General features: G+C 39.4%; 2 protein-coding genes across 3 annotated transcripts in view; one reads left to right on the forward strand and one right to left on the reverse strand.

Annotated features, from left to right (window-relative positions):
• LOC111057012 (roundabout homolog 2) overlaps positions 1-7821 on the reverse strand; it is a 26724-nt gene extending 18903 nt beyond the window's left edge. For both annotated transcript variants that reach the window (XM_039427994.1, XM_039427993.1), the window contains exons 1-6: positions 7770-7821; positions 6964-7230; positions 6152-6429; positions 5275-5479; positions 3007-3320; positions 1342-1578 (exon numbers count right to left, since the gene is read on the reverse strand). In XM_039427994.1, coding sequence (XP_039283928.1) covers positions 1342-1578; positions 3007-3320; positions 5275-5479; positions 6152-6429; positions 6964-7230; positions 7770-7806 — 1338 coding nt within the window. In that variant the 5' untranslated portion in view covers positions 7807-7821. The remainder of the gene's footprint in view (positions 1-1341; positions 1579-3006; positions 3321-5274; positions 5480-6151; positions 6430-6963; positions 7231-7769) is intronic.
• On the forward strand, positions 7814-10092 carry LOC120351583 (coagulation factor V-like). The gene is made up of 3 exons (XM_039429424.1): positions 7814-7831; positions 8311-9207; positions 9580-10092. Exons 1-3 carry the CDS (start codon positions 7814-7816, stop codon positions 10090-10092), a joined length of 1428 nt encoding a protein of 475 aa, XP_039285358.1.
• Positions 10093-15167: the final 5075 nt, after the last annotated feature.

The raw sequence follows: 15167 nt of genomic DNA on the forward strand, positions 1-15167 counted from the left end.
TCTTGTGAATAGGCTATCAAATCATTACGCTGCTGGAGAAGCTCTACTGCGCGCAGATCGGGCGACTCAATGGAAGTGACATCCCTTGTTGTTGGCGTGTTGACACCCATATCACATGTCATCTTAGGTTGAGGTGAGGAACTTCTTTTTGAGCTGACAGGAGTATCTGTTAACTTACTAACTGGAGTTAATTTTCGCATCTCAGGGGTGTTCTTTGTCAATCCAGTAATCGCTAGATCCAGTTCGGGAGCCGGATGATTGTGCTGCCCGCTCGTCTCCAATATTTCATGTACCAGGGAATTTGTTTTCAAAGTAGCTGAACAACCATTGTTAAGACATCTCCACGAAACTCTCCCGTCCAACATTTTACGCTCCTTTCTGTAGTGAAAGCCGTCAATTTCAACAGCATCATTCCCTCTTTGAGTTGAAAATTTATTTATAGTTGGCGACATACTTGAAAATAGCAGTTGTACAGTATTTAATCAAAGCAGAAAGGTACTTATTATCCGATGCCGATATGAAGTAAGTGGACAAATGAAACAGATGGAGAGGAAAAAAGAGAAGGAAAAAGGAGAGTGCCTAGAGAGCTGTCAAGGCAGTATAAGGAAGCTCCTGAATAGATAAAGGATGTGGAGAAACAAGATGAACGACTCAATCACGTCGGCTTGCACAGCAATAGAAAGAGCGGATATCAGTTATTCAATTTGTTTAAAACTGCCGCGCGTGGTTGTCATGGTAACAGATAAACAAAACCGGCTGTTATTGTTGCAAGTAAACCAAAAGTCAGATGGTGATAACTGGTTTCACAGTAGTGGCAGCATAGATAACAGTTAGTTGAAAATCAGTCTGTTGACGTTATCAGTGTTAGATAAGATAGAAGATCGCAGATGAGTACCGATCAGTGAAGTCAGGATAACAAAAGCAAGAGTATGCCGGTCACTGAAAATAGCTTCACTACATTCAAATTGCACAGTAGTCGGTGTGTGTCAACAACAATTACCATCTACTCACCTGTCATGCTCTATGGCTTTGTTAACGGAGGTAGTGCTATAACTTGCAATAATAAATAATGAACTTGTTTCTCAGCCTTCAAGAGGAAATAGATTTGAAAACAATAAATAGGCCTACCTAGTAGCAATAATCAATGTCCTATATCATGAGATATCTGCCTATGCTACATTTTCACTACGATAGTAGAGAATAAATAAAAAAAATAATAATTAAGGAAATGAAATAAAGAAAAGCACTATATAACACTTATAAAAAATGTCTATAATAGGTACTACTTACAATAGGAATAACACTATTCTAGCAGGTGAATTTAGTGGCAATACGACTTACCAGCCAAGTCAAGCGCACCGAGGTGGACCCATTGGGCACAAGCTGTTCAAGTGAGACAACCTTGGTGCTGAGGCGCACTCGTGCCTCGTCGAGTGTGTGCTGAGGCACGTGACGTGCGCCCGGACCCGGGCCAAGTGTGCGGGCCTCCGTTGACACCGCGCTCGGCACAGACAGGCCGTGTGCGTTCTCCGCGCGCACCAAGAACATGTACGACGTATCCGGCTTCAGGTCGTTTATCTACAAAGCAAACAAAAACTAGTAACTAGACAAATAATCTAGTTATCTTAACTAAAAACGGTATATTTACTGAACGGTGTATTTTGTCTAAACGGTATCTTTACTCATATCATAAATAAAAGATATCTCATGATATAGGATGTTTATGTTTTAAATTTCAAACCGATTCACTGTCAACTCAAGCCCTTTACTGTCGACTACTATCTATAATATTACTATTTTGGCCGGGTGAGAGTGTAAGAACAGCTCAGTATGAAAGACTAGCAGCGTCTCATAGCTTCACGAAAAATAACTACTGAGACTATGGGCCTGAATTAACTGTGAAATTTGGAACATAAACGATCTATACCATGTGATATCTTCTCATGCTATCTTTTCTCTATGACTCTATGTAGTAATAACCGACTAAGTGCATTTAGCTCACAGTAGAAATTTTATAATTGAATTAGAAATTACTATTAAAGCTGTACCTAATTCATTGCCATAGTTTGTTCAAACCTGGATGTGAACAAAAGTTTTAGCCACTCTCTTGATATAAAATGTGCACGTTACTATCGATCCAGGCTAAGATACTATAACAGTGGCGAGACCCATTATTAGCGGCTTAATAAATTATATAAGTAATAAAAATGAACATGGAAATACTCTTTATTGAGCGGGGTGAAAAAATTCACCATCTTTACTAAATTATAAATGGATTTTTATAAATTTCGCTCTCGTAATACATGTGTTAGATTGTGGCTCAATTTCCTCATTTTCTTTCAATGATTATCCGACGGATCAGTAGATATTCATGGCACAGAGTACCAAATGAACAACGTTGTTTCTTTTCTCTGTGCTCATTGCCAATAGTGTTTTTTTGTTAATTTTGTGTGTGTTATTAATTTGAAATTTATTCTATTAACAGAGATTTTGTGCTTTGGAGCATAACTGTGCTTTGGAAAACACATTGGATCTTTGGATCTGATCATTCCACATTTCGCCACGGGGGAATCTGCATAGAGAACTCCTAATCACAAAGATACTTCGAGGTCCGTCCTCCCTGTAGGCTAAATATATCATCAATGCTCCGAAAAGCATCACGTTCAAGTTGGAATGATAACTTAAGAAATTGATCATTATTATTTATATTCTTTCTAACGCCCCACATGGATCATCTTGGGGTACATTATATTTGTTGTATTGTATCATTGAATTTGTAAAATGTGTTTCTTATTCAATAAATTTGAATTTGAATCAGTAAAAATGCAGAAGTTAAAATGTCAGGCCTTCGAAACACGTCCGGATTCTACTAGACTTGTAACGAGAATTGTAGACTTGAAATAGTCCACTGTTGTAACAGTGAAAAATTGTATTAATAAATAATCATATATACTTAGATTGAATCAAAAATTCAAGTCTCCACGTAAGAATGAAAACCCTACTCACAGTAATGATTTCAGCGTTGACGCGATGCGCAGCGACCACCCAACCGGTCTGCAGATCGGAGCTGAAGTACTCAACAGTGTAGCCAATGAGAGGGCTGCGGTTGTCGCCCGTCGTCCAGGCCACGGTCACACTGGACTGCGTCGTGTTGACGATGCGGGGCGTGCCCGGCGCCGACGGAAACGTGGACGGGTCGGGGCTGCGGTGCAGGTGTGAACCCGGCGTCTTCTCCACGCTCAGCGACGCCGACCAAGACGTTTCACCGCTCTCCGACGACGCTGTGCATGTGTACAGGCCTGAGTCTTCCATTCGCAAGTCTGCAATGAAAATAATGTCAGGTTTTCATTCAACTATGTTATACAGTAAATATGTTATAGTATTATATAATATATTATTTATTTATATTTTGCTTGCATCTCTTTTTCGATGTTATTTTTCTGCGATTTTCTAATATTGGATATTATTTATATATATTTTTGCTGGTATCTGTTTTTCTATTTTATTTTTATGTAGAATTGGTGTTGTACCGTTGGAAGTTGAGTAAATAAATAAACTATGTTCAAGTGAAGATTTTTAAGGATTGACCATTTTGTACAGTGAAGAACTAGGCTACAACACTTAACCTATTTCGGACTATGTGTAACCTTATTTAAATTTGGGAGAGGAATAGCACAAGGTTACCTTATTTGCTTTCTAGCTATCATCTTGGTGATGACATCAATGACATTATATTGTAATTATCACACAAATAAATGAAAGATAAAGAATAAAGCACTACAGAGGCTACAGAGAGAAGGTATAAATAAATACGGTACGCTTTTTCTCAATTCTGTTCATTCTCCATATTCATGGAGAGATAGTAACAATAGTAGAGAATAAAATAGTCAGTTATGGTGGATGGTGAAATAAAAATATAATATATTTTTATTATTATTAAACGAGAATCCAAAATGCTGTCAACCACCCCTCAGACTTATGAGAATAAATTGTGGAATATTTTCAATAGCAGAAGTCTTTAGTGTGGTTAACAGCTTTCAACTTGGGGATTTGTTCAATAATTATTATTGAAATGATAATAATTGAATATATTTGATAGTTTCATCGAGCCGTCTAGACTATTCAACAATTCTACTTCAATTGCTGATGTCGATAATAAATTAAATAAATATTTTTCTCATCATATATTATTTTCTTTGAATTACTCTCAATAATGCTTTTGGAGAATGGAAATTCGAACTGTTTTCTAACTGAAAAATACAATAAATTTCCAAGAGAAACAAGTTTGTTATTACTATGTTTATAAAAACAAGGAGTTAAAATAGAGGGAACGAAATGGATGAAGTAGAAATATCTTCAACAGAATAAGGAAGCGGAAGTTTTGCCTAAATGAATGTCATCTCTTGTTATTTTCTTGGCGTACAAAGGATGGAAAACGCTGCCAGTTGTTTCAAGGGTGGGACGATCGGGTGGGAGAAAGGGGTAAGATCGAAAATGGCGGACGGGGGTGGAAAGGAAGGTATTAAGCAAATTAACTTCCCCTCCAGTTTTGCTTCTCCACCTTTTCCCGGTCTCCGAGATAAGGCTGTTAAACAAAAGCAAAAACCAGGGCGAGGGGAAAGAGACGGATGGTCTGAGGAGAGCCAAGGTTTTAATATTTCATCAGTAGAAGATAAACAAGTCTGAGAAGCAGCTGAACAACTTCATAACTCGGCTACTTTGTTCTTGTGTCAGGACAGTAGCTCAACACAATTTCATCTATGCAGATGCAGATTGACTACAAATATAATTCAATTAATTCCCTTTTCTCGAGAACGGGTGGTTTTAAACAGCATCTCTAAAGCCTGGAACAAAAACAGAGATGGAATAATTTCCATTTACCAAGCAAGATGGAATGCTCCAGTTAAAGATGGAAGATGATTTTCATGAGGACTACATAATGTCTGGACTAGAAATGATAATCATTTAAAGTGACAAGGAACTGGAAAATAGCTCAACATATTGTAATATTTGTGGTTAGGATAACTTCTCACTTTGTGATGATTATTTTTCATATTACTTTCTACTTTACACATCAATTTATCGCAATTTAGAAGGTAGTTCAAGAAATACAAAATGCATATAAATGTGTTGAATAACGGAGGTATTTCACAGGTATTTGGAGATAGAAGAGCATGAACATTTTTCTGGGGAAACGTTAACCTACTACGAGAATTTTCCACCACATTCACAATATGATAAAGTTGCTGAGTGGCCTACTATGACTGTACTAACCGTCTATGTGAAGAGTGCCAGTTGACTTGATTGTGAACCTTGGCATGTCCGGGTTGAGGAGGCTGCCATTCTTGTACCACTTTATCCTGGGAGGCGGTGAGCCGCGAGCCTGGCATGGCAGGTTGGCCACTGACTGCAGAGGAAGTGTCTGATTGGCAGGACCAATTTCAACAATCGGAGGTGGAACATCGTCAACTGAAGTTACCTGAAAATTGATCGCCCGATTCTAATAACAATTTGCAAGCGATTTCTCTCATCTCTCAGTACAAAATTGGATAATTTATTTTAGAGAATAGATCTATGAAAGTCAATAGGAATAGATTTCTATCAGTAATGCCAACGATTTTATCCATAATTTTGAAGCACTAGATCATTTTCGGTTTCTCGCATATAACTAGAAAACTTATATGAATTCAGGGCTACTTTCTTGTATTTATAGAATAGAATTATAGTATCCTTTAAAATTAATAAAATGATAAAACAAGAATACATTACAATTTGTATTCTTGTTTTATTATTTTATTAATTTTAAAGGGTACGATAATTCTATTTTATAAACTAGAAAACTATACCTTTTTTGAGCATTCATTGCTTGGACTAATAATTGAGTAGCGAGTACTCAGATATCTTGATAATTTATTCCAGTTGAAGCATTTCAACTTTTTTCATGTGATAAACATTAAACATTGGGCAGTTTCCAAATACAGATTAGCAGATATACTATGTTTGAAATACTCCAGCACTGAACAAGACTGCTATACATCCTCCAGTGTAACATTTTATTTTAGCACTACTCGCTTTCAGACGTCGATTCAAGCTGATGTATTCAATAACCTTTAATTCTAAGAGTGAGCAATAATTACAATAAATAGCCTACCTGGAGAAAGGCCCGAACAGTGGTGGAGCCAGCTACACTGAGCGCAGAGCAGACTAGGAAGCCGGCATCCTCTCTCTGCACGCCCTGTATGTGCAGTGATCCTTCCAGTGTGACATGGAGGTGGCCGTACGAGTTGCCAGGAAACATGAGCACCTGACTGCCCTCTTTGCTCCAGAAGACACTGGGTGGGGGGTTGCCCTCTGCCACGCAGTCGAACTTGGCTATGCCGTTCAGGCCCACCTTGTGATCTTGCGGTCTCACCACGAACACCGGTGGAGCTGCACATTTACAGAACCGATTCTCGATTAGAAAAATATAATTGAATTTTACAGTTGAAGTCTGAATTTTAACTGAATTTTACAGTTGAATTTTCTGAGGGTGATGCCCACAAGGAGGTAATCATCATGATAATTTTTACCGCTACTAATAAAAAGTAACAATTTCTCTGTATAAACCCTAAATGTTTATTTGTTTTCTTACGATTTGTTGGAATATATGACTTGAAATTATGTTCTGTGAATTCTATTAGGTACCTATAATGGTGTCGTCTGACTGCCGCACCTTGTATTATATGAAAGTGAGTTATTAATCAAGTTATTTATAATAGTGTTCCTGAAGGCAGTGTTTTTCTTTGACGTCTCCTCTTTGCACTATTGTATTTTTTTGTGTTTATTATTGATTGTGACGATTCAATGTTGTGAAGCTTGTCTTTTATATGCAACTACTTGAATAAATGAAATTTGATTGATTGATTGATAGTATGATAATATCAAAATAGAAGAAAAAACATGAATATAACGAATGCAACTGACAGTGAACAGTGAGCGACGCCCTGGCAGAGACACTTCCGACGACATTCTCAGCATCGCAGATGTAGAGACCCTCGTCCTCGGGGGTGACATGCTCGATTCGCAGCGACTTGTCGTCGAGGATGTGAGCGCGACCGATCGGCATCTTGCCCGAGTCACGACGCCACAGGATCTTGGGCGTCGGGTCGCCGCCTACGCGACACTCAAACTCCACGTTGTGGTCGGCAAGCACCGTCACGTCGTTCGGCTCTTTGCTCATGAATGGCTTCACTGCAAAGCAATAGATTTTCCTCGTGACTAGAAATACATTATTGCAATAATTGATATTGATGTATAATGAAATATTAATATTAATGAGAGTATGAATAACAATATTCCTTCATTTAGGTGAGAGTTGATATGTTATAAATATTTCGCATCGGACATCTATTGAATGATTATGACCTATTTATTTAATATTATTTACTCTTTATTTGAATAATTCTGAAGAGTTATATTAACTGGAATAGTCAGTAGACTAATAGGCCTACAGGAGTCATCATGAATAGAAATATTTGAAGTGGCGTACAAGTCACAATTCATAGAAAAACGTCACTTTGTTCATATAATAAACCAGGATATTTCAAAATAATGAATAATTCTAAAATTTAGGGCAAACCTCTGAACAATAGAATTTAAAAATAGTCTAATTTTAAATTTGATTTGATGAAACTGCAGTAATACTTATTACTCATTTTACTGTTAATCACTGTTTATTCATTCGATATCGTGTTGAGTTAAACAGTTAAATGAAGTAGTAGATAACTTACCATGAACAGTTAGCGTTGCTGGTTTGCTTTCCCGCATGCCGACAATGTTTTGGGACTACTTTGTCACCTCACACCATTGAGCTGACTGTGTCACTCTACACCATTGAGCCGACTTTGTCACCTCACACCATTGAGCCGACTGTGTCACTCTATACCATTGAGCCTACCTTTGTCACCCCACAACATTGAGCTGACTGTGTCACTCTACACCATTAAGCCTACTTTGTCACCCCACAACATTTAGCCGACTGTGTCACCTCACACCATTGAGCCGACTGTTTCACCTCACACCATTGAGCCGACTGTGTCACTCTACACCATTGAGTCTACTTTGTCACCTCACACCATTGAGCTGACTGTGTCACTCTACATCATTGGGACTACTTTGTCACCTCACAACATTGAGCAGACTGTGTCAATCTACACCATTGAGCCTACTTTGTCACCCCACAACATTGAGCCTACTTTGTCACCCCACAACATTGAGCCGACTGTGTCACTCTACACCATTAAGCCTAATTTGTCACCCTACAACATTTAGCCGACTGTGTCACCCCACAACATTGAGCCGACTGTTTCATCTCACACCATTGAGCCGACTGTGTCACCCCACAACATTGAGCCGACTCTGTCACCCCACAACATTGAGCCGACTGTGTCACTCTACACCATTGAGCCGACTGTGTCACTCTACACCATTGAGCCGACTGTGACACTCTACATCATTGGGACTACTTTGTCACCTCACACCATTGAGCCGACTGTGTCACCTCACACCATTGAGCCGACTGTGTCACCCCACAACATTGAGCCGACTGTGTCACTCTACACCATTGAGCCGACTGTGTCACCCCACACCATTGAGCCGACTGTTTCATCTCACACCATTGAGCCGACTGTGTCACCCCACACCATTGAGCCGACTGTGTCACCTCACAACATTGAGCCTACTTTGTCACCCCACAACATTGACCCGACTGTGACACTCTACATCATTGGGACTACTTTGTCACCTCACACCATTGAGCTGACTGTGTCACTCTACATCATTGGGACTACTTTGTCACCTCACACCATTGAGCTGACTGTGTCACTCTACATCATTGGGACTACTTTGTCACCTCACAACATTGAGCTGACTGTGTCACTCTACATCATTGGGACTACTTTGTCACCTCACAACATTGAGCCGACTGTGTCACCCCACACCATTGAGCCGACTGTTTCATCTCACACCATTGAGCTGACTGTGTCACTCTACACCATTGAGCCTACTTTGTCACCCCACAACATTGAGCCGACTGTGTCACTCTACACCATTGAGCCTACTTTGTCACCCCACAACATTGAGCCGACTGTGTCATCTCACACCATTGAGCCGACTGTTTCACCTCACACCATTGAGCCGACTGTGTCACTCTACACCATTGAGCCGACTGTGTCACTCTACACCATTAAGCCTACTTTGTCACCCTACAACATTTAGCCGACTGTGTCACTCTACATCATTGGGACTACTTTGTCACCTCACACCATTGAGCCGACTGTGTCACCTCACATCATTGAGCCTACTTTGTCACCCCACAACATTGAGCCTACTTTGTCACCCCACAACATTGAGCCGACTGTGTCACTCTACACCATTAAGCCTACTTTGTCACCCTACAACATTTAGCCGACTGTGTCACCTCACATCATTGAGCCTACTTTGTCACCCCACACCATTGAGCCTACTTTGTCACCCCACAACATTGAGCTGACTGTGTCACTCTACACCATTAAGCCTAATTTGTCACCCTACAACATTTAGCCGACTGTGTCACTCTACATCATTGGGACTACTTTGTCACCTCACAACATTGTGCTGACTCTTCCACCTCACACCATTGAGCCGACTGTGTCACCCTACACCATTGAGCCGACTGTTTCATCTCACACCATTGAGCCGACTGTTTCATCTCACACCATTGAGCCGACTGTGTCACTCTACATCATTGGGACTACTTTGTCACCTCACAACATTGAGCAGACTGTGTCAATCTACACCATTGAGCCGACTCTGTCACTCTACATCATTGGGACTACTTTGTCACCTCACACCATTGAGCCGACTGTTTCATCTCACACCATTGAGCCGACTCTGTCACTCTACATCATTGGGACTACTTTGTCACCTCACAACATTGAGCAGACTGTGTCAATCTACACCATTGAGCCGACTGTTTCATCTCACACCATTGAGCCGACTGTTTCATCTCACACCATTGAGCTGACTGTGTCACTCTACACCATTAAGCCTAATTTGTCACCCTACAACATTTAGCCGACTGTGTCACTCTACATCATTGGGACTACTTTGTCACCTCACAACATTGAGCAGACTGTGTCAATCTACACCATTGAGCCGACTGTGTCACTCTACACCATTAAGCCTAATTTGTCACCCTACAACATTTAGCCGACTGTGTCACTCTACACCATTGAGCCGACTGTGTCACTCTACACCATTAAGCCTAATTTGTCACCCTACAACATTTAGCCGACTGTGTCATCCTACATCATTGGGACTACTTTGTCACCTCACACCATTGAGCTGACTGTGTCACTCTACACCATTGAGCCGACTGTGTCACTCTATACCATTGAGCCCACCTTTGTCACCCCACAACATTGAGCCTACTTTGTCACCCCACAACATTGAGCCGACTGTGTCACTCTACACCATTGTGCCTACTTTGTCACCCCACAACATTGAGCCTACTTTGTCACCCCACAACATTGAGCTGACTGTGTCACTCTACACCATTAAGCCTACTTTGTCACCCTACAACATTTAGCCGACTGTGTCACCTCACATCATTGAGCCTACTTTGTCACCCCACAACATTGAGCCTACTTTGTCACCCCACAACATTGAGCCGACTTTGTCACCCCACAACATTGAGCCTACTTTGTCACCCCACAACATTGAGCTGACTGTGTCACTCTACACCATTAAGCCTAATTTGTCACCCTACAACATTTAGCCGACTGTGTCACTTCACACCATTGAGCCTACTTTGTCACTCCACAACATTGAGCCGACTGTGTCACTCTACACCATTAAGCCTAATTTGTCACCCTACAACATTTAGCCGACTGTGTCACTCTATACCATTGAGCCTACCTTTGTCACCCCAAACATTGAGCCGAATGTGTCACTCTACACCATTGAGCCTACTTTGTCACCCCACAACATTGAGCCTACTTTGTCACCCCACAACATTGAGCTGACTGTGTCACTCTACACCATTAAGCCTAATTTGTCACCCTACAACATTGAGCCTACTGTGTCACCTCACACCATTGAGCCGACTGTGTCACTCTACACCATAAGGCCTAATTTGTCACCCTACAAGAGTTGGGCTCTAGACGTTGTAGAGAGCAGACGTGCCGGCTTATCGCTCTGAACAGCCTATCGTTTTCGTGCTGATTCTGGCTTTAACCTTAATAACTATTGTCTATAATATTAGTGAAAAGTGTTTGAAAGTTAAATTTAGTATGATTTTAGTGATTTAAACGAGAAGTTGTTTTTTCTGGTGCCCTTCTGTGTATAGTGTATCAAATGCAAGGAGGAATAGACTCTTATTTCTCGCCATCTAGTTCTAAAAAACGTGAACGATCTACAATTTCTCCTGAAGTTGGCTCCCGACCTGGAAAAAAGCGTTCAGAACTTAAGATCAGCAAGATGGACGAGGAAAAGTTTAAGGTATTACTGGACGGTTTAGAAACTAGAATCAAGAAAAATTTTGATGAAAAAATATCTACTTTAGCCACGAAGAACGATGTAACTGCTCTAACTGAGACTGTGAAAAAGTTATCTAGTGAAAATAGCGAATTGAAAAGTGAATTACAATATCTCAAATCTACTAATAAGGGTTTAGCAAATAGACTAATCAATTTGGAAGATAGAAGTAGGAGAAATAACCTTATTTTCAAGGGATTACAGTTTGATTCTACTAAGGAAACAAATTTCGTGCCTGTAGTGAGGCGTTTCTGCTTGGACTATTTACGTTGTAACGATAATATATTCATCAACCGTGCTCACCTACTTGGAAATCCAAAAAATAACGGTGGTTTAATTATAGCTCACTTTCCGTGTGATGATGATGTGAACTTTATTCTGTCTAATGCGAAAAAACTGAAAGGAACTAACTATTTCATCTACAAAGACTATTCGTACGAAACCCGGAAAAGTAGAGGAAAACTAATGGCCTTGCGGAAAATTATTATGGACAATAAACCAGGCTCAAAGGTTAGGGTCGTCCATAACCGTCTGGTCATTGAGGAGGCGTCTTTCACGTGGGATTCTGACTCAGGTTGGCTGCAGTTCGGCAACAGAAATGGCGAAGAGAAATTCATGGAATTATTGGGAAGCGGGTCCGAGGATATTTTGAGATCTTTCAGGGAGGGGCAGAAAAACAACAAGCATCAGGGACTTAATGATGAATGAGGTGGAGCCGTCAGTCGTGTCGGTAGGCCTAGTGTAAATGAATGTCAAACTGATTTTTTAGTGTATAATGTTTGTGGATTAAAAGGTAAGAACTATCCGATTTTTTTTAGTTTTGTAAAAGGGTTTGATTGTTTTATTTTGTTAGAAACACATGTAGAGGAGGGGCAAGATGAAGGATATGATTTGTATTTACCAGAATATACATTGTCTTGGGAGTATGCAGTAAGGAGTAGTCGTTTTGGTCATGCAAAGGGGGGAATTATGATGGGATATAAAACATCCTTATCATGTTGTTTTTCTTTCACCAGTGATGATTATAAACAGAAAATTTCAGTTGATTTGAGTAATGAGGAAATATTTATTTTGCCAATTTATCTAAGCGGGGGGTCAGAAGAAGAATGGAAAAGAGATTTTGATATGCTTTGGGATTACCTGTCAACCTCCGATAATAACATGAACACTATTCTAGTTGGTGATTGGAATTGTAGAGTAGGTGAACTACAGAATATCCCAGCTGAAGTCCCTGTTGATAATAACAATGTAGCTTATGCTAGAAAATCAAAAGATACAATGGTCAATACTAGAGGAGATAGAGTTTTATCTCTTTGGGAAGTGTTTAATTATATAATATTGAATGGTAGAGCTAAGGGGGATGAAAATGGGGAATTAACTTTTTTGAATGAGAGAGGTGCATCCGTAATAGATTACTGTTGTGTACCGCTAGATATTATCAAGTCTGTCAATTATTTCTCTGTACTCAATGAGCACTTCTCAGATCATTTTCCAATTAGCTTTAAAATAGGTTGTATGAGAGATGTTGAAAATGAGAATGATGATAAGCTGCTTCAGCTCTTACCTAGGCTTAGGTTTGATAGATTAGATGTAGTGCATTACTCTCGTAATCTTTCAGAAAGATGTAGAGATATTGAGCTACCGAACGACCCAGATATTGCAACAAACTGTTTGAAAAATCTTATATACTCATCGGCTAGTAACAGGCAACTTACACATAATAATAATAATAATAATAATAATAACTCCAATACAAATAACCAGCAGGCGTGGTTTGATAGAGATTGCGAAAGAGCGAGACGTAGGATGTTTAGTCTACTCAATCTGTTCAGGAGGTTCGGCAATATTTCTGTTAAAAATGACTACTTAAATTCAGTTAGACAGTATAAATATTTGTGTAAAGAGAGAAAGCAAGAGTATTACGATAAGGTCAATAATAAATTTCGAAGTGTGAATAACTCGAAAGACTTCTGGGATCTTATAAAAAATTTCAGAAGTAGCCGTCCGACTCAAATCATTCCTATAAAATCTGATATGTGGATCAATTATTTTTCAAATCTATTTACTCCTGTTAGACTCAGTGAACCAGTTTTGTATGCAGAGCCTTGGGTTGAAATAGAATCTCTAGATAAAGAACTAGAAATGATTGAATTAGATGCTGTACTTACTAAAATGAGTAACAATAAAGCTCCTGGAGAGGATAGAATTGTAGCTGATTTTTATAAAAAAGCCCCGGAGAGTTTCAAAATACTGCTTTTAAGAGCATTCAACAATATTATAGCTTACGGAGAAATCCCAGAATCTTTCAAAAGAGCGATTATTTTTCCTCTTCATAAAAAAGGAGATCCTGCTATTGTTTCTAATTATAGGGGCATCTCGTGTATGGATATTATGACAAAACTTTTCATGGGCATAATGTGCAATAGATTATACAAGTGGGAGCAAACCAGGGGTATTATAAAAGAATGTCAGGCAGGTTTTCGTTCTGGTTACTCGACTGTCGATAACATATTTGTTCTCCATAGCATTGTTGATTATTTTTTACAAGTTAAAAAAAGAAAACTATACGGCTTTTTCATCGATTTCAAAGGAGCATATGACAATATTGATAGGAATGCGTTATTTTTCAGATTATATGAAATAGGCCTATCTAGTAAATTTATAAATATTTTAAAGGGGATTTATAGCGATAATAGGTGTAGAATTTGGTGTAACAGTGGTAGAGGATTGTCGGCCGAATTTGCAATAAATAGCGGCGTAAAACAAGGCTGTTTAGCCTCGCCAATTTTATTCTCCCTATTTATACATGATCTTTGTGATTATATAGGTGGAGGAGTATCTGTGGGAAACCTAGATTTAAATGGGCTGATGTATGCTGACGATGTCGTTATATTAGCCGATACCCCGATTCTTATGCAAAAAATGATAAATAGATTAAGAAGTTATTGCATTAAGTGGAACTTAGTTGTAAATATGGAAAAATCTAAAATTGTTGTCTTCAGGAAAGGTGGTAAACTTAGAAGAAGTGAAAAATGGTTCTATGGAGATGAGATTGTGGAGGTTGTGAATCAGTATAAATATTTGGGGGTAATATTCACGTCCTCTCTGTCACTGAAAAGGCATTGGGATGATAGGATAACAGCGGCGAGATATGGTATAAATAGTATGTGGAGAAGCCTAATCCAGAATGAGACAGTTCCCCTTTCAGCCAAGTGGCATGTTTTTAGTGCGGCATGTAAGTCTACAGTTACATATGCAGCGCAAGTGTGGGGCTACTTGCACAGTGACCGAGTAGAAAAATTTCAAAAATATTTCATGAAAAGATTATTTGGCCTCCCCAAAAATACCCCTGACTATGTGATCTATTTAGAGTGCGGTATGGAGCTGATGTGGATCTACACTTTGAGAATTCATATTAATTATATCAACAAAGTATTCAATTTGTCAGAGAGTCGATATCCACGTAGAATAGCGTATGAATTCTTTATCAGGAAATGCGGTTGGTATAAGGTTTGGCTGAGTCTCTGTCAGCGCTATGATATAAGCATAGAATGGTCTGATAGCACAATTCAAGTAGACAGATGGTTGAATTCCATGAATCAAATGCTACTAGA

Source organism: Nilaparvata lugens, chromosome 5 (assembly GCF_014356525.2).
Source record: "Nilaparvata lugens isolate BPH chromosome 5, ASM1435652v1, whole genome shotgun sequence".
Lineage (NCBI taxonomy): Eukaryota > Metazoa > Arthropoda > Insecta > Hemiptera > Delphacidae > Nilaparvata > Nilaparvata lugens.